Below are 21,645 nucleotides of genomic sequence, written 5' to 3'. Positions count from 1 at the left end.
TAACATAACAAATTTGACTCCCAAATATGGACTGGCATTATGACAAACAATTGTCACACATCCTCAGAAACAACTATATTAGATCCAACCAATACTCCTTCACTCTTATTCATATGAAAGTCCAATATGACATTACAATGATTGAGATATAGTCAAACACATGGACTGATATCAATTACTATTTTTCAGACTTCTGAGGACAAATGGCAATCATAAACTTATGCACATCAAATTGAAATTTACAATGAATTCTATTTGCAAATAAACCTGGGATAAGGCGTTTGAAGATGCAAGAAATATCAAAGTCAATGGTGCCTCCAATGTGACAGTTTGGCCTCCTCCATGAATTGCCCCTGCTGCTGCAACTGAGGTCTGATATAACAATGATTCGGTGGCTGCAAATCCTTATCTCTCCCTCAAAATTAATCACCCTTCCTTGACAAGTGGGGCGCTGTCCTTATAGTTGAGATTCATTGCTAATTGGAAGACTTATGAATAAAATCGAAGGGAAAGCATGCCTGCCACGATTTTGGTCTCAGTCTGATTTAACCTTGAATAGTGCACAAATCAACCCCAAATTGCCTACAAATGAGTTGCCTCACTCTACCAAAAATAACGCTGTCCTTATACCAATGAAATGGTGCATTCCGAAGACCCTATGAGAAAAAACGTGATGTAAGAGGGTCTGAAACAAGGTGTCTTCAGATCTGATTTATCACCAGCATATGACACAAAGCTCCTCCAAAGCGCATCAAGAAGATTCGCTTAGCCTCTCCAAATGGATAGACACAGCTATCACTAGTCATTCACCCAATGGCTGAAGTCTTCAACAAAATCGTACACCATGAAACTGATATAAAACTCAATTAGCTCAGTATGAAGGACTGATTGTCCCTCTCTCTCAAAGCGACCCTTCGAAGGATCTCTCACCCCCTTAGTTATGCAGATCAAAGGGAGGTTTTGTTCCCTAAGACCAAATCTGCGGACAGCCCTTGGCTCCACAACCACAATACAACAGAAGATAACAAACAACTGATGATCAATAATGAATTACCCTCCTCTATTTATTCTTTTCATATCCATCATAAGAATCCTTCTAGAAGATGCCCTCTTTATCGGGTTGGTACACTTTATTATTTCTTAAGTAACTTTTAATTATTTTTATTTTATACTTAAGTCACTTTATTAATTTAATAAAATATAAAGCCATCTCACGTATGTTTTTAAATGAATATAATGAGACAACTTATATAATATTAAATTAAATAATTTCCCCTTATTCCTCCAAAAATCTAACACAAACAAATCTAGGCCAAAATCTAAAATTAGGGACATTACATGGTAGTTGTGTGATAGGAATATGAAATGAAGATAAGCCATCCACGTAGGAATTAAATAAACATGCTTTGACCAAAAACTCTCTGTTCCACCAAGTTTCCAAGATGAGGGTTTGTCAGCATGGGGGGCATGTTTTGGGGATGGATTTTTTTGAGGCCATTTTCGGGGATAATAGGGGATGGCTATTGAAAAAATATGGAAAATTTAAAAAATATAAAAAAATTTCAAACATTCATATGATAACATTGATAAGAGTGATAAGGCATTCATCATATTTGTAATGATAAGGCATCGATTATAATTGTAGTGTCCCTAGGTTAATTGCTTTATAATATCTCAGTTATTGGTCTCAGTTCTTAGTATAGGGGTCAGAAAAGTGTACCTTAACCTCCTGCCGTTATCAAAGAACCTGCAAAACAAAGTTAGAAGATACTGCAAATTACATTAAAGATTTCCTTAAAGTGAGTGCCTGGCGTATTCATTGAAGCATAATTTCCAACCTTCTTTCTCTTCCGTGTGTCCCCATCTAGCCGGGGACCCTTCCTTTATCCCGTGCAGCATGTGTGATAGAGAGGTACATCCGGTCAGTGTGTTTGGAGTGGGCTGCGATTCTTTGAAAAGTCACTGCCCTTAGATCATCGATACCAAATAAACTTCACACTTGCCGCTAATTAAAATAATTGGTCACCATATACTAAGTTCTCTCTTTTATTTTATCATGATAATTTGGTAAGCAATAATCGGTGTTAGTCAATAATCACTGAATAATATTTTTCTATTATTTCCTTTAATAATTAATGCAATTAATTATCATCGAATAATATTTTATTATTACTTTCTTGTAAATACATATACATGTACATGTAACTATTATTTCCTTTAATAATTAGTGCAACTAATAATCATCGAATAATATTTTATTATTACTTTCTTGTAAATCAATAATCAGTAAATATTATTTTATTATTATTTACTTTTGAAGATACATTAATATATACATTGTCAGAAAATTGAGGGGGCATGATAGTCCTCCCTCCCAAAATTTGCTTGCCCCCAAGCAATTTCAAATTTGGATGATCAAATATCTCCGGTCCTTCCCATGTAGCATCCTCGATGGGTAGACCTTTCCATTTTACCGGGTATTCTTCGATGGTCTTATTCCTTAGTCTTTTGTCTCTTACATTGAGTATCATCTCTGGTTTCAAGATCAATTTTCCCTCGTCATCAAGTGGGGGTAATTCTGCACATGGGGTAATATGTTGTCCCAACACCCTTTTGAGGTGGGACACATGGAACACATTATGAATTCTGTTGTTTTAGGGTAGTTCCAACTCGTAAGCTACTTCTCCAATTTTCCTTATTACTTTATATGGACCATAGAAGCGAGGCTTAATTTTTTCTGCCCCATTGGATTTTAGTGATGATTGCTTGTAGGGTTGTAGCCTTAAGAAGACCATGTCCGCTACTTTAAAAGTTCGCTCTGTTCTCTTCCTATTTGCATATACCTTTTGTTGATTTTGAGCTTGGAGTAGGTTATCTCTAAGCTCATTCATTATATCTACACTTTCCTGTATGAAGTCTCTAGCTCTTGGGACTCGGCTTTCTGAATGAATTAGGTCTCCAAGAGATGTTGCAGCATATCCATACAAAGCCTTGAAAGGGCTCATCCCTATGGACATATGATGAGTGTTGTTATAATAGTATTCTCCCAAGTGAAGCCACTTGACCTATGCATTTTGCTGTCTTGTGACATAGCTCCGTAGGTACCCTTCCAACCATTTGTTAACTATTTTGGTTTGCCAATCTGTTTGCGGGTGGTAACTCGTACTAGAAGTTAATTCTGTTCCAACTAGTTTGAAAAGTTCTTGCCAAAAGTGATTGAGGAAACGGTTGTCCCGATCACTCACAATATTATGGGGTAATCCATGCAATCTGAAAACTTCTTTAAAGAAGACCTCAGCTATTTGAGGTTCTCTGAATTCTGTTGAGATAGCTATAAAGTGTGCATATTTTGTCAATCGGTCAACTACCATATAAACACAATCTTTCCCTTGTACTTTGGGTAATCCGGTTGTAAAATCCATGGATATACTTTCCCATTTTTCGTTGGGAATTGGTAATGGCTGAAGTAATCCTGCTAGCAATGTATGCTCATCTTTGTTCCTTTGACAAATCATGCATTCCTTTACATGGGTTAGCACACCCCCCTTGAGGCCCTTCCATGAGAACCTCTCTCTAATCTGTTTGTAGGTTTTTTAGTATCCTTGATGTCCTGTTGATGGATTATCATGATAATTTTTCAGGATTTCCCTTTTCACCTTAGATCCTGGTGCAATGTATATTCGATCCTTATAAATGATGAGATCATCTTTAATTTGATAGTTTTCATCCTATATCCGGCTTTCAATCAAATCATTTGAAAATGCATCTTTAGCATATTCAGTGAGTATGGAAGTTTTCCAATTAGTTGATATTGTTGTTATTGCATTAACATGGGGTCTCGAAGATAGAGCATCTGCTACAATGTTGTTTTTTGCCTTTCATATACTCTATATCAAAGTCATATGCTTGCAACTTACTTACCCATTTCTGTTGCCTATCATTTAAGCCCTTTTGACTCAAGAAGAACCTCAAGCTGTTGTGGTCGGTTTTAACAATGAATCTTCCAAAAATCAAGTACTGTCTAAATTTGGCTATAGCATGCATTATTGCCAACATCTCCTTGTCATAGATAGAGAATGCCCATTCTTGTTCTTTAAGCTTCCTACTTTCAAATGCTATTGGATGTTTATTTTGCATCAGTACAACACCAATGCCTTCCCTTGAGGCATTACAATATAGTTCAAAGGACAAGGAAAAGTCTGATATAGCTAGAATGGGACAAAAACTAATAACCCTCTTGAGTTCATCAAATGCTGATTGGGCTCCTTCATTCCATGTAAAGGCTCCCTTTTTAGTAAGATCAATGAGTGGAGTTGTTAGTTTTGAAAACCCTTTCACAAACCTCCTATAATAGCTGCAGAGTCCCAAAAATCATTGTAGGTAAGGGTCTTAGGTTTTGGCCAACTCCTAATAGCCTCAATTTTTTCTTCATCTACCTTCACCCCCTTGGGCACTAATCTTATGCCCTAGATACAAGATTTCTTCCATGCCAAATTCACACTTTGATAATTTTGCATATAGGGAGTTTTGTTCAAGTATTTTTAAAACTTCATTTATTTGTTTCAAATGGTCCTCCCATGTCCTGCTATAGATTAAGATGTCATCAAAGAATACCAACAAAAACTTCCTCAATTGACCCTTGAAAATGTGGTTCATACAAGGTTGGAAGGTTGTGGGAGCATTTGTCAAGCCAAAAGGTAGAACAAGAAATTCGAAATGCCCATATTGGCATTTAAAAGTTGTCTTTGGTATGTCTTCCTCCCTTAACCGAATCTGGTGGTATCCCGATCTTAGGTCTATTTTGGAGAAGTAGATTGCTCCGCAAAGCTCATCAATTTTGGGGATGGGGTACTTATTCTCTATTGTCTTTTTGTTTAATGCCTTGTAGTCAATGCACATCCTCATCGTTCCATCTTTTTTTTTGGAAAGCACCATGGATGAAACAAATGGACTGCAACTTGGTTGGATGTGTCCCATTTCTAATAACTTTTTTATGGTTTTTTCAATCTCCTCCTTATATTTGTGTGGATGGCGATAAGGTCTAGTAACAACCGGTTTTGTTCCTTCCTCAAGTTCAATGGAGTGTTCAAACCCTCTTTTGGGAGGTAAACCTGGAGGAATATTATCAAAAACCTTCTTATGTTTTCTTAGCAGTGGCTGGATATCAATATGGACTTCTTTATCATTGGGAGTGTTTTTATTCAAGAGTAAACACTGGGCTACCCACTCTGCTTGATTATGCCTAAGGACCTTTTCCATCTTTCTTGTTGAAATTACCCTAGGAGATCCATCAGAGAGTCCCTGCAATGTAATTTTCTCCCTATTGCTTTCAAAACTCAATGTTAATTTTGAAAAGTTTATATTCATATCTCCTAGTGAGTCTAGCCAAGGGATTCCCAAAATCAGATCAATATCTCTCAGTTTTATGGTTTAGAACTTATCCTTGATGTCGTGCTTCCCTATGGAGATGTTAAATAGAGGGATCTTTTTGGTACATGAGGTTGTAAACCCATCAGCTAGAGCTACCCTGAATCCATTAAAATCTTGTGTTTCCAACCCTAATTTATTGGCTAGCTCCTTATCTATGAAGTTATGTGTGGTTCCGCTATCTATCAAGGCTGTTACTTTCTTCCCCTTAATTACTCCTCAGATCCTGAAAGGGTGGTATTTTGTTGCCCTTGAAATGGATGCCAATGTGCCTTCCTCCTCACTTTCTTGATGGCATATTGCCTTACTAGGTGGCTCCTTGTCTTCATCAAGTATGGTTTCAATGTAATGAGCTTGGCCTCCTTTAACACAACTATGTCCCGGTTCCCATTTTTCTCCACATTTCAAACATGGTTTATCTTTCCTTGGATTCCTTCTTTTGCATTCATGCTCCAGTCCTCATTCATCTTTACATTTGTAACATAATTTGGGCTTTTCACATTTGTGCCCTCTCTCCCATTTTTGCTTGCAATCAAAACATATACCCTTTCTTTTTAGTTCTTCTTGCTCTTTGCGAGGGTTGAAGGGTTTCTTGTGGTCATTCTTGTCATAAGAGTGTTTATCCCTTGATGTTGCTTTTTTGGAGGGGTCTCTTCCCTGGGTTTGGGCAACCTCCAATCGGGTGTCCTTACGAATTGCTTCTTGGAGAGTAGGGGGGTCAAATGCACTTACTAATCCTCGGGTTGTATCAGCCAACCCCTCTATGAATGGGTAGACCAACCTTTCCTCGGATACCCCTAGAACCATGATAGCCAACCTTTGGAATTCTGATATGTATTCCTCTAAGGTCCCCTTTTGTCTGATTCTAGCAAGATCTTTAAAATATTTTTGGTGGTGCAGCTGATCAAATCTTTCAATGAGTCTTGTTTGAAGGCATGATATGTTTTTATATCTTTGTGATCTTGGGTGACTAGGCCATGATGACGCCACTCATGTGTTGTCCCTTCTAAGTGCAATATGGCAAATGTGATAGCATCCTTCTCTACCATAGGGCAAAGGGTGAGGCAAGTCTCCAATATCTGGATCCATGAATGAGCCAAGATTTTCCAAGACCCATCAAAGTTAGGAATGGTCATTTTTACTACCTTGTTTTGTATTTCCCGGTTGGGTTGTGCCTTGCTTTCCCTATGGTTTCTATTTGAGCCAGCTCTGCAATATTCAGAGAAGGGAATACTTCTTTTGATTTCAGGATGTAATCTTGCATATTTTGGAGCAAGTTCCCTCAATCCAAGGACGCGAGCTTCTTCATTATCTACGGATGTTTCTTCCCTAATTAGGAAGGGGGGTAAATCTGCTTCAAAGTTAGACTCTCGGGTAATCCTATCATTGTTTGCTGATTGGCTAAGAGATCTTTCTCTTTCATTCCTCTGATTTGGCCTAAGGTTCCCTAGAGTTGTTGTTATATTTTGCAAGGTCTGGGCGGTTTGTTCCATAAAGGCCCTAAACTCATGCTCCATAGCTAGTGTGGCTTTCCTTTTTTCCCTTTCTAGAGTTCTTAAGGTATGCTGACTTAAGTGTATCAACTAATTCCCTTAGGATGATAGGAACAGGCTCTGATACCACTTGTAATGTCCCTAGGTTAATTGCTTTATAATATCTTAGTTATTGGTCTCAGTTCTTAGTACAGGGGTCAGAAAAGGGTACCTTAACCTCCTCCTGTTATCAAAGGACCTGCAAAAGAAAGTCAGAAGATACTGCAAACTACATTAAAGAAAGATCATATAAGGAGTTTAATATATAGTTAGCTATTCATAACCAGAAAAAGGAAGAGTTCTTGTGAGTATTTAATAGACACAAAATTGTGAGTGATGGTAGTGATGTTTTAATGTAAGTTTTAGTAGGGTGCCTTAACATAGCAGTTCCCCCTACCCAATGTACCCATATAGGGTGCCCTTGTTCAGCAGTTCCCCTTAATAGGGTGCCCTTGTACAGCAGTTCCCCCTATTGTATAAGGTACCCTTGTACAGTAGTTCCCCCTATCAGGATAGTTTAATTCTAGATTATTATTATTAGATGAACAGTTATTATTACCCATATCTTATTCAATATTCAGATTGATTATCAGTTTATTAACAGTATATATTTTATCCCTTACTGTCAATTGCTCAGTCATTCGTATATGTGATATTATTTAGTTTGTTTCATTCTTTCCAGCACATTATTATCTATCAGTTACCTATCTGTATGCAGAATTTAATATTATGATTAATGAATTGATTTTATACAGTAATTAAGTGATAATTGAACTGATTACTAAACTGAAATGATCACAGGGTTAATCTTTACCGAGAATTACATATTATTAAATGAACCTTCTTCTACAGGGTATATCTAACAGGTCGATATATTATTTGCAGCAAACAATATTACTTAACCCAAAAACCTTCTTCATACTGGGAGCATATAGGTACAGATACTCATACTGAATTTTGGGCAAGTGCCTGGCACATTCACTGAAGCATAATTTCCAACCTTCTTTTTCTTCCGTGTGTCTCCATCTGGCTGGAGACCCACCCTTTATCCTGTGCAGCATGTGCGATGAAGAGGCACATCCACTCAGTGCGTTTGGAACTTTGGAGTGGGCGGTGACTCTTTGAAAAGTCACCACCCTTAGATCATTGATACCAAATAAACTTCACACCTGCCACTAATTAAAATAATCTGCAACCAACATTCATTTGACTACAATCTCCCAATACTTTGACACTCATCATACCATATATATCATCAATGACAACACACAAGCTAAAGGTTGACATCAATGACAACAACTGCCAATAGTGTTGGTGGTCCTTTGTTGTTTTCTTCTTCCCTTTTGTGAGGTCTTTCTAGTTTTCTCTTCCTAGAGCTTTCTATCGTAAATTTATGTACTCTTGAGTTCCATTAACGTAGTTTGGTCATTTGTGGACATTACTATAATTTCTTCCTTTCTCTATAATTTGGTTGAGATAGGATTCCCTAATTTTCCAGAGGAAGACCATACAAGCACATCCATACTGAATGTGAAGTAGGGAAATTGTTATAAAACTATACTTGTTTGGTAGGAAGAGCTTGCTGCAATTCCATAAATGGAAGGAGCAGCACAAAATGCCCTTCGGGAAGCATGTAGTGACATAAATTTATACTCCATTTCCCTTGTATCCAATTCAAAGTTTCCTCTCATCGGCTATTTGCCCTCACATTTCCCTATAATTGCCCACAGATAAAAGGATTGGCATTTTCCATCCCAATACTAGGATCCAAAGAAACTTTTGGAGATATTGGAGCAACTCCTACCAAAGATGGCTTGGCCTGAGAGGATTTTGTCTTAAATCCTTGGCAGCACTTAAGTATTCCTTTCCCTTTGTAGAGGATTCCCTTTTTTCTCGAAGCAAAATACCCTTAAAATCCTCAGAAATAGGGCCTCTATGATTTCCCTTTCTCTTGAATCCTTTGTTGGCATCGGAAACCAAAGGCTGAGCATGCGGAGTCTGCCAGGATTTTTTCTGCCCAAAACTTTAGGTGCTCCATTCAAATTTTTTCTTGGAACTCTGTTAGGTTTCCACCTCTGAGTATTGTCCTTATTTATCTCTTATGATATTCTAAAAGTTGTTTTTATTTAAAAGAAACCAAAAACATTAGTATTGTTACTTGGATGTCTTTTATAAAAAGTGGATATAAATTGTTTATTCATCAACTTTAAAAAATTGAAAAGTTTGCATATAGTAACATATAACCTTTTTTTAAATATAAAAGGTGATTGCACTTATAAGACTTTATTTACAATAAATTTGAAGTTTGCATGCCCCATAACTCTGTATTTGTTTATTTTGTGTATTTTTATATGTATCTATTTCTCCCTTTTTATTTTTACTTTTTATATTTTCTAAACCAGACTGATATAGTTTTACATTGAAAGTGTAACCATGCTTCATACACAATTTCCTTGGAATTATTTAATCTGCTATATATCACATTTAGTGAACATAATTGTGGCCAGAGTATGCAAAAGTCACGAGTGGATGGCTGTGAAATTTATATTCTCAACTTGGAGGATTTTTCATCTGCAGGTTTTCATTAAAGTTTTGGGCGGAGATGGCAGAAATTGCAGCCAAACATGTGAAGACAGGTGATCGGGTGTATGTCTCAGGTTCCATGAATGTCTCAGGTTCCATGAATTCTGAAGAAATTGAGGTTGGTTATATTCCATCGACAATGGATCAGGTTTACTATCAGTTCTGCAAAGGTCATTTGATTGAAAGGTTGAGATGTTTGGAAGGACTATTTTGAGCTTTTTTACTTTTCTGTCATGTATATTTGAATTGAAATGGGTTGTATCCGTTCATTTATTTTTGTTAGTCTGCTGAATGTGTTTTGGTACAGATAAATGTATAACTTTATATTTGATGCACAAGAACAATCTTTTGAATTCTAAATATCATGAGCATGCATGGATGCTTACATGACATGAAGAGGGTAAGTTGAATATAATGAGTCAAATGAAGACTTGATCATGAACTTTATAGGGATGCAAACAAATATATAAGACATTCAAAATTTGAGGACTTTAAGAACAAGTTTATGCTCAACAAATCCTTAAATAGATATTTACATAGGGCATGCTATTTTTACAAGACCTAAATTTGTGTAGGTGCATGAATAAATGATAATTCATAACCCTTGGAAGAAGTTGACACTTCTGCATTTATATGCAAAGAGAGGGATTGTGACTTGTTGGGCACATAAAAAGTAAGCTAGAGATATGGACAAAGTTGGAGAAGTGAATTTTCTTCTTCGATACTGACCCTTTATTTTCTTGTCTTGTCATGCATTATGAAATTGCTGGTCAATGCAGTCTGGTGATTGTAAAACAGCCAGGTCAATTATGGTATTGCTGTGGTAGGTTATGAAATCACAATGGCAGTAGTGTAGACTCCCCAATGGTCACGTAAACTCCCCATCAGTTGCACGGCTGCTTCGCAGATGCCCCTTGCATAAAGTAGTGATTTCGCTATCAACATAGACAATAACAGAGTAAGGGCCAAAACAGGAAACAAACGTTGCCTTGCAGCTAAAAAGAGGTTTAAATGAATTGCCAAATGCAAACAGGGCATGCAAAGTCATTGAATGGGGCCAGGAAAGGAACATACTGCATTTTTATTTTTGAGGTCTTGTAATCATCATTAAATGCCAATATTTCATTGCAACAAATTTGGGTGCTTACATTGCCAAAAGCAATTTTAATAAATCCTACTTGATGGTATAGGTAGTTCTATTGTGGTTACCCCTAGAACTTAGTTGATACTTGATAGTATACTTGAAAATAAGTGTTACCTAGTCTTCACCTTTTGGAGAGGCCCGAGACATTAGATTATGTTATGATACAAAATGTAGTGGTCATTTTGTAATCATATCTAGTGGGTGCACCAATCATGCTGGACTAAGTTACTAGTAAATGGTCAGACATGGGTACTAGAAGGAAATATAGACAATTTTCTACATTAAACCTATGATAAGCGATGTCACAAGTTTTCCGATCTATATGAATTCCAACAGCTTTTTGGCATAACAAATAACAAAAATAAAATAATGAACAACCATGCAAAAGAGAGACACCAATATACCTTGCACAAACCCTTTTAGGAAAAACCCAACCTTAAAAGCACCAAAAATAACAAGGATAAAAGAAAGAATCACACACGAGGGAGACACCGACGTAGCTTGAGAAAACCCTTTTGGGTAAAACCCAATCTTCAAAAAATTGAAACCAACATATTTCTAGCAACAAAATAGCTACAAATAAATATGATTCTTCGAGCCTTAACATGGAGAATAACACTCAACCAAGGAAGAAACCATGCAAGATATGACTTTTTGCAACAATACGCAACTGCTTTTGCTTTCACCATGAGGCTAATCGAAGAACAAATTAGAGCCCAATACCCCATTCCATCCTCCTCAATAAGCAACTTAAGCTGCTAGTAAAGATTCACTCACAACAAGCATGTACAACTGTTATATTTATAGGCAAGAGAGCAAAAGAGTAAATGAAAATTTACTTTTTTTTCTTGCCATCATTATTTTAATGCCCCAAACACCAATAATCAATGCACCTAATGCACCTATGTACATCTCCAAGATGGGCACCCAAGTATGCCAACAAGACAAGTGACAATACATTCTTTAAGGCATCAATATTGCTCCTTCCAAGTCTTATCCCAACATTCTCACTTCTTGTATACATTGCATAAGGGGCCAAACATAAGAAAGGGCCAACCACAGACAAAACGAGCTTTCTACAAAGGGAAAAACATCTCCACAACTATCTTGTACCCTTTGAACTTATTTGTGCTCACAAGCTTCACCAAAACAACTACAACATCAAAAAGCTATCACCTGTGAAAAGTAGGGTTCTCTTCCATGCAGTGACACTCTAATCACAATACTGAATCCTATTTAAACTCAATATCTGAACACATTCTTGAAGCCAAATCTCTTCCTTGTAGGCTTGAGTAATTACCATATGCTTTGCCTCTATATTCCAAAGTGTAGTCAAGAAAAAACCACAACTTATCTCTTGCTTATCCAACTAACCTCAACACAAAATAGGGTAAACATATTGCCGTAGGTAGACCTTTTGCTTTCTACATTTCTTGCTCGATCAAAATCGACAATTCCTTGTATATCCATTGTTTTGCCTAAGATCCGTCCTCCTTGGTAGCAAGTCTAACATTTAGATGTATTTTGAAGATACCTGAAAACTCTCTTCTTCCCAATCCAATACTCCTTGTCTAGACGTAATGTCCTCATTTTAGCAGACATGGTTTTTGGGCGATTAGCCTATCATTCTGATCTCATAGGCTAGTGAGTATGGGTAGAGGGTCTCCCGAGGCTTGTATCGTCTCCAAAGTTCAGTGTGTTTCGATCTGGCTTTCGTTTGGTATCATTTGGACTTCATTTGCTATACTTACTATTTATAGTAAGTTTGAGATGTTAGAGATGGACCCCTTCTATTTTTAGTAAAGGGGTATGGTCATATGTAGCTTCATCATGTTAGCTCCCAGTTCAGACGGTGTTCAAAAATGTTGAGTATTAATGGAGATATTAATGTTTATTTAGTTTAAATAAACATTAATGTTTTGAGCTTATATTATTAAGTTATAATATAATTTTATATTATAACTTAAGTAAGGGTCCAAGTATCATTAAAGGGACCATTTAATTAATTAATTGTGGCTCTTTTACCAAGGTGAAATATTAAATGACAAAGTGAAAATATTATATAATTAAATATCATTTAATATCATTAATTGATTTAGTGCCTTATTGAAGAAAATCGAACCTTCATGGGAAATATATATAAGGCTTTTGAAAAGAAGAGAAGGGGGATTGATCATTGTTATTTTTTATGAGTAGACTTGTCTCTTGGCTTTGGAGAAGAAGCTGGGGTTTCTGCAGCTTGTCCAGAGTATCGGCATTGGAGAATGTGAAGACTTCATTGCATCAGCAATCTGAGGGTGTGAGATATTCATCTGAAGTTGCTCCTAGGGTTGGCTTCATCCAGAAGTTGACTTTGTGCTGATTGGAGATTTATTTTCAGATTTATTGGCATAGCTGAGGGCATATGAATATGGCAAACTGAGAACATCATACAGAGGGTTTATTTGCTGCTACAGTAAATGCTACAGTACCTTGCCAATTTTGTGGTCTTTGTGGAGATCAAATTGGAGATGTTTGTTCAGATTTATGATGAAGATTGAATAAGGAGTCTTTGGCTGCTTCTTCTACATTCTGCAAACCCCTGTAGCCGCCTTCATCACCTACAGATTGGGGTCGATTGATATTCTAGGTGACATTTAACATTGATCAACCACATAGCTTTCATGCCAACTGTTTGCTTAAATGCCTAATGGCTGTAGGTGTACTTTGGGATGCATGACAAGTGTTTGTCTTAATGTCTACTAGCTGTACTAGTTAGTTTCAGTCATTCCATGTTTGTGTAAGTTCTAAAACAGCTAGCATATCATTTCTACTAGCTGTACTAGTACGCGACGTTACTCCATCCACTTCACACGGAACTCGCATGGTGTCATCTGGTTGGGAGTATGGCTTTCATGTAGATTGGTTTCCCTCTCTTGGAAGCAAATCTGTTACTTCATCCCATGCAGCTGATTTTGGACTCCAGCTTGTTGTTTTTTAGAGTCAGAGTGATCAGCTACAAGTCTTAGAGGATAAGGTTGACTTAGCCTTATATTGTTTTTACTGCACAGATTCATTTATTGAGTACCTTTTTGAGAGTCCTGAGTTTCGAGAGCGTCCGTTTGGAGCCACCAAGGATACTCTCATCTGAGGTTCTCTCGCGATCAGGCATGGTGTGGGAGTAATTATTGATACTCTGACTTCAATGCTTCCTAATAGAGATTTTGTGATTGTGTTTGCAGAGAGGGTTACCAGAGCCCCTACCCAATCAACTGTTCGGGGTCAGAGATTGGAGCCATCTCATGATTCCAATATTGTTAGAGATGAGCCCTTGATTGAGGTTGGAGCGTTTTATCGCAACTACACAGTGAGGAGTGCTCATCACTTTTCTTTTGATTCACCCGTGGAGGACTTGATGATGCATCGGCATGGATTGGCTTCAGGATTATACCATCCATTGTGGGATGGAGAGTTACCATTTTCAGGAGATGGAACTAGCAGTTGCAAGTACCGGACTCAGTTGATTGTTGGTGGCTACTTGCTTGAGTAGTGTTCAGTTTCCCATCATGCTGATGTGTATCCGGTGGAGATTGTTACTCCTATGACACAGAGGCTATCTTTGGATACATGGCTTTAGAGAGACTATGGTGACAGTGGGCATGATGGTTTAGTTGGATATCACATCCATGAGGGTTTAGCAGAGGTTGTGGAGAGATGTTGTGTAGCAGATGTTTCCAGGTACTCCTATCTTCACAGTACAGATGGATGTGTGTATAGATTGCACTGGGATCCAGGTGATGACAGAGTTAGTGTTGTAGTTTGGATAGGTCCCATGGGTTGGCTTCACCACATCTCGCATGGTGAAGTGGCTACCAGTGTTGAGCAACGAAAGTCTGAGGGAGGTTTACATGGCAGATTTCTACCCTAGATTTGGAATCCACGTATACTATGTGGGACACTAGCGAGTATGTTGAGGGATCCTTTGTGTGCATCCGAGTTCTGGTTGGTATTCCCTGGTAGGTTTCATTGCATGTAAATGGTGTGCATCGTTGGTAGTCTCATTTTAGGTTCTCATGTACATGATTTGTCTCAGATGCATAGTTCAGTTGCGCATGTGTTGGATGATATGTTTGGCAGCTTATCTTGCGCAGTTTTGGGAAGCAAACATTGTCAGTTTTCAAAGTTGCTTCCACTTGATGTTCATGTTCTTGTGACACCTGCTGTTGAGGTTGATTTAGTTTGGCAGGTCTTGTTAGTTGTGCCCTTGTTGTGGGCATTACAGGAGTTGGTTGGTAATACCAGGGACATTACATAGGGCTTCATTTGGGATCCATGTGGAGGAGTTTATTTGCAGTCGATATTGCTTGGGGACAAGCAATTTCAGGAGGGGCAGACTGTAATGTCCCCATTTTAGCAGACATGGTTTTTGGGTGATTAGCCTATCATTCTGATCTCGTAGGCTAATGAGTATGGATAGAGGGTCTCCCGAGGTTGGTATCGTCTCCAAAGTTCAGTGTGTTTCGATCTGGCTTTCGTTTGGTATCATTTGGACTTCATTTGCTATACTTACTATTTATAGTAAGTTTGAGATGTTAGAGATGGACCCCTTCTATTTTTAGTAAAGGGGTATGGTCATATCTAGCTTCATCATCTCAGCTCCCAGTTCACACGGTGTTCAAAAGTGTTGAGTATTAATGGAGATATTAATGTTTATTTAGTTTAAATAAACATTAATGTTTTGAGCTTATATTATTAAGTTATAATATAATTTTATATTATAACTTAAGTAAGGGTCCAAGTATTATTAAAGGGGACCATTTAATTAATTAATTGTGGCTCTTTTACCAAGGTGAAATATTAAATGACAAAGTGAAAATATTATATAATTAAATATCATTTAATATCATTAATTGATTTAATGCCTTATTGAAGAAAATCGAACCTTCATGGGAAATATATATAAGGCTTTTGAAAAGAAGAGAAGGGGGATTGATCATTGTTATTTTTTATGAGAAGACTTGTCTCTTGGCTTTGGAGAAGAAGCTGGGGTTTCTGCAGCTTGTCCAAAGTATCGGCATTGGAGAACGTGAAGACTTCATTGCATCAGCAATCTGAGGGTGTGAGATATTCATCTGAAGTTGCTCCTAGGGTTGGCTTCATCCAGAAGTTGACATTGTGCTGATTGGAGATTTATTTTCAGATTTATTGGAATAGCTGAGGGCATATGAATATGGCAGACTGAGAACATCATACAGAGGGTTTATTTGCTGCTACAGTAAATGCTATAGGACCTTGCCAATTTTGTGGTCTTTGTGGAGACCAAATTGGAGATGCTTGTTCATATTTATGATGAAGATTGAATAAGGAGTCTTTGGCTGCTTCTTCTACATTCTGCAAACCCCTGTAGCCGCCTTCATCACCTACAGATTGGGGTCGATTGATATTCTAGGTGACATTCAACATTGATCAGCCACTTAGCTTTCATGCCAACTGTTTGCTTAAATGCCTAATGGCTGTAGGTGTACTTTGGGATGCATGACAAGTGTTTGTCTTAATGTCTACTAGCTGTACTAGTTAATTTCAGTCATTCCACGTGTAAGTTCTAAAACAGCTAGCATATCATTTCTATAACAACTTTGGATTGTTAGAAGCTTTCCATAGCTTCATTTGCAGCCTACAAACCGAAAGAAGACAAATAAAGAATTCACTACAGCGGCTTCAAACATTGTATGCCAAGTGTTTGACAATATTCCTTGGTGTTCAAATAAGCGAAACAAGGTCAGATTAGCCAAGGGATACTACACTAGAATGGACACATATTTTTGCTTAGAATTTCCACTGCCTGGGAAATGTGTGATCTAGTGCAAACCACATTAGACTATCAATTGCACTCATATAGAGGGCATGCCTTATATCCTCTATGTAACCTGGTGTAAATGTGCTAATTTTTTTAACAACACAAAAATAATTTGTAACAAAATACACATAAATTATCCTGGGAAAACCCTCCATTTGAGGGTGAAAAACCCAGCCCACTCAAAAATGAACTTTATTATATCTCTGAAAAATGAATACAATTGATGATAGTCACAGATTACTATCAATCACAATAATATAAGTTTGATTCTCTACAAATCAGTCATAATGATGAAGTCAGATGATACATCTCACATACAATCCGTAAACCTTCATAAGACCGTGAACTCTGAACGGAAAAAAACACATAATATATTTAATTTGACAGACACAATCACAATCTTCTTGACGAATGAGAGAAGCCAACCATAAATCTATAAAATTGCCGAAGAAGAGGCAACACGAAAAGAAAGAACGATGAATATAAAGTATCGGGAATGCCAGGAAGGAGACACATGGAGGAAGAGGGAAAGGCACGGACAATTACATCTGCACCGACAACCACAAATATACTGGCAGCCACATCATCTTCACCGACAGTCTCAACAACATGAAGGGCCATCGTCAGTCATCAAAGTGATCAAGACAAGAAACCGGAAGCTATTGAATCGATACAAGAAGAGATAAATAAAGAACATTGCAATGAAAATCTCTCTTGTAGCTACAATACTTCAACAAAATGAACATTGCAAACCATGTCCTTGCAACATTAATAGACTGCTTTGCCTATGTAATTTAGGTCTCCTCCAAATATCTATATAAAAAAGCTCTCTCCACACCTATCTGTTCAACCCCAAGGTCAAACATAACAACAACAAATCAGAGAATCTAAAATATGTAAGCATGCCTCTCAATAGGATAGAAGATTTCACTAACACCCATTTACACATCTAGGAAATTAGCCCCTAGACACGAACTATGCCTTGTACTTCTCAAACCCATCCAACTAACTCCATAGGCCTAGATCCATGAAAAACAAAACAAAAAAATGAATGCATTTGAAAAACTAGGTGGGTTATACCTATAAGGTTGCATTGTCCACCAAGTGGACTTCTTTGAGAGTGGGGTATGAGATTCATTGAACAACCTCCTGACCAAGTCCATTTTGAACTCATGTACAACCCTAAGTGTAGGCTTCTTGGTTTTCCTACTAAAACTTGTCAGGAAACTCATGTCACTCCAAGTTTTTGTCTCCAACAACTAGAAGATAATTGGACTCACTCACCTCAATTTGTCTAGCAACAACATGTACTCTTTTGATCATCTCATATGAAATATAACCCTTAGTTTTTTTGGATTTTTTCCCAATTACGATCAACACAAACACCCGTGAGGGTTAGATAATAATAATCAAACACTGCTGAAAGTAACCCTTCCACTCTCTGATCACCAAGAGCCCAATGTGGGAAGGTGATATTATACGGTGATAAGGGGATCGCTAGCTCAATAATCTGCTGGAAATTACAATACAAAGTACAATACCGGGCGACAAGCCATCCCCTTCCGCTTATTCAGTGGGTGATAGAACTTCCAAAACAATTTGGCGGTGCAACCAACCAATTACAAGATTACAAGGAACTGAAAATAGCAACAATCACTCGACTACTTATCTAGTGGGAGGACTGAAAATAGAATTGCAATCTACTCAACCGCTTATTTAGTGGGAGGACGGTGTTACAATAATAAAGAAAGGCGGCAAGCCAACCTCTTCCACTTATTCAGTGGGTCCTGAACAATAATCCATAAATAGATAGCTGTTAGTACTACTAATCATCTTTACAATGCATAATATGGATTTCAGATTATGAGATATAACTGTCCAAAGATAGGTGGCAAAGCTAGCCTCTTCCACTTATGCAGTGGGACTAAGAGTAATCAAGAAAATTGCTGTTAGTACTACTAACTAGCATTACAAAATGAATAAGAATGGTAAATCAAGTTCTGATAACAAGTCCAACAACTGCAAATAATAAGATATTCACTCCCAAACCAATATAGACCAACCACACCAAGAATGCACTCCACACTAACAAATTCAAACTCTGAAAATGCAAACCACACGCTGGGAAAATGTAGACCAACAAGCTAAGAACTCACTAAAATACTCAACTTTGCCCACACTCAATGGAATGAATCCCAAACAGTTGCAAATGAAAGATATCAGACAGGCGATAAAGCTAGACCCAACAAAGTGCATCAAACATCCCCCAATGAATTCTTGCATGCATCCCCAAGCAGCCCATCATGACATTGCTAGGGCAAAAGTACGACTTCCAATATAAAAAGAAATACACAAAATTAAGCTCTACCAACTTACAAGAATAATCGCCTGGGACATAGGAAGTGAATGAGCCACTACCCAGAATGAGCTGACACCTAGACAAAGAGTTATGAACGAAACATGCTACAACCACACCAAACCAGCAACTTGAAAGCACACTCACAACACTCCAAAATCAAAAAACCACAAAAATCTTCATCTTCATTGAGCTCAATCTGCTGCTTTAGATGAGAAACAATCACAAAGTTCAGCTAGGCGCTATCTCTCAAGCACGAAACTAAAGGCACTAGGAGGTATGCATCTTTCAAAGCAAGAGTCTAACGGTATTTCGACAACACTTCGTTATCATAGCAAATGGATACCAAAAATGAGAGCCAAGGTGCATATTTATAACTTTCTCCCCAAGTCGAACTTCCTTTCCCTCCAATATGGGATTAAACATCCACATTCAAATCTCCTTTAATTTGCATTAATTTCATTTCATTTCACTTCCTCTACAAATCGCCCAAGGGATAATAATATTTCATGTAGAACCAAAGTATTTTCTCCCTTTAGTGGCCGCCCCATATAGACAAATATTAAGTCAATGCTAAGATATAATTTTAATAAGAAAATACCTCAAAAGGGACGTCCAACCCAACATTAAGAAATTAATAATTTGAGCACCAAATCGACCCCCCTTAATGTCATACCCAAGTTACGCCTAGGCCAAGGGGAAACTAATAAAGTATTAAAAAATACTTTTGCTTCCAAAAAACTGAATATCGCCAAAATGAGTTGAGGCCAAGGTATTGAATTGCATTGCTGAAAATAGTCATCTGAGTTAGAACACAAGATCTTGCCAAAAATAATATTGCTAGAAATAGCCATTGAACTGGGCTACAGAACCCCTGCCAAAAATAGCATTGCTAAAAATAGTACTTATTATAAATAGCGTATTGCTAAAAATAGTAAGTGTTTCCAAAGTGATTTTAACCCTAATCTAAGCATGTAATGTCCCTACTAGTTAGAGATCATTGTCCTGTAAAACAAATTGTTAGAATACAACATATATATATAAGCCATTTTTTAATTTGCAATCTATTTTTAATACTAAATTAACATAATCATAATTTTCATCTAATAAAAAGGATACGAATGCCATACGAAAGTATGTCCTTAGGCGGCCGTGAAGCTCGCCCTCTTGGAACCCCTTGGTTCCAAGATGTCCTTAGGCGGCCGTGAAGCTTGCCCTCTTGGAACCGCTTGGTTCCAAAATGTCATTAGGCGGCCGTGAAGTTCGCCCTCTTGGAAGTCCTTAGGTGGCCATGAAGCTCGCCCTCTTGGAACCCCTTGGTTCCAAGCCCTCCAGGAAATCGAAGATGAGTTTGAATCCTGTCTTGGGTGTAACCTCTTACACCCAAGCCATCCAAGGAAGACTTTTGTCTATTCCTTGCCTTGGGTGATGCCTTCATCATCCAAGCCCTCAGAGGGGACCGGCCAGATTTGTCTCTTCTTGGTTGAGTTTAATCAAACAAGCCATACATATGCATATCAGTTTTCAGTATATATATTGCCCTAGGGATTATCATAATCCCTCCCTTAGACTAAGTGAGTTTCCTCCCTATAGCCTCCATCATATAATCACATTTATAATACATTTTTGCATTTGATTACTATTTTCCATTCTATAATTCACATTTACATTTTCCTGATTTAACATGTATTCGCTAACATATTTTCATAAAAATGTTCATTAACCAATATTCACATTTATTTATTTATTATGTATATTCCTAATTGTTCATTAATATCAATATGTATTCATTAACATATGTTTTCACATATCCATTTAACATATGTTTACACATATTCCTAAAAACCATTCCTTAATATAAAAATATCCATTAACATTTATTAAATATACATTAATTATATTTATTAACATATATATTAAATTATCCATTCATTAATATATATATATAAATATTAATTACTTGTATTTGTTAACATATACATTAAATAAGTATTAATTATATTTACTAACGTATATAATTAAATGTTCATTATTTATATTTGTTAATATATAACATGAAGTGTTCATTCATTACTTACCTGACCTCTTCCTCTTTCCACGCAGCAGACCCCTTATCCTCCCCTGATTTTCCCTTATTTCCTTTCCTTTATATCTCTCAATTTGAGGGAGAGGTCACACCTCTTCATCATGTATGCCCTTTGGCAAGAGACACACCCTTTCACCATTATCACCCTTTGAAAGAGTGCAACTCTTCATTATTTCTACCATTTGAAAGGGACACAACCTTTCATAATCAAATCTGCACTTATTATTTAAATCAGATCTGCACTTCTCCTTACCAAATTATCCCCTCCTCAAATGAGGTTTTCTTCTCCACCCCTCAAATGAGGTTTTCTTCTCCCTTTTATATATCATTGTTGAGGGAGTCACAACTTTTCCTTTCATGTCTTTTGACTTTTCATTAACTTAATTAATTTTTAATTAATCATATTTAATTATATCATTTTATATTTTAATTTTATTATTATCATTTATTATTAAATTCTATTTCAAAGTGGGGATATTATTATCATTTATTATTAAATTCTATTTCAAAGTGGGGATATTACAAAGCAACTGTCGTACTTACTAAAAATAGTAAGTCCAAAAAAGGTCTTCAGATTGATTTGCATGTTATACCATCGTAGAGCTCTCAGAAAACCCAGAGAAATTAGCTGCCTTTGCCTCCACTTAACTAAAAATAGTAAGTCTACCAAACTCCATTGCT

At 37.1% G+C, this 21,645-nt stretch overlaps 1 protein-coding gene across 1 annotated transcript in view; it reads left to right on the top strand.

The window, feature by feature from the left end:
- Nucleotides 1–21,645, top strand: part of LOC131044479 (protein OSB2, chloroplastic) — a 182,501-nt gene that overhangs the window by 31,593 nt on the left and 129,263 nt on the right. Inside the window, exon 2 of the mRNA XM_057977804.2 lies at nucleotides 9,537–9,660. Within this exon, the coding sequence (XP_057833787.2) occupies nucleotides 9,537–9,660 (124 nt within the window). The remainder of the gene's footprint in view (nucleotides 1–9,536; nucleotides 9,661–21,645) is intronic.

This window comes from Cryptomeria japonica, chromosome 10 (genome assembly GCF_030272615.1).
Source record: "Cryptomeria japonica chromosome 10, Sugi_1.0, whole genome shotgun sequence".
NCBI lineage: Eukaryota > Viridiplantae > Streptophyta > Pinopsida > Cupressales > Cupressaceae > Cryptomeria > Cryptomeria japonica.
The sequence above is the reverse complement of the archived record's forward strand: the minus strand, read 5'-3'. Positions and strand labels throughout refer to the sequence as shown.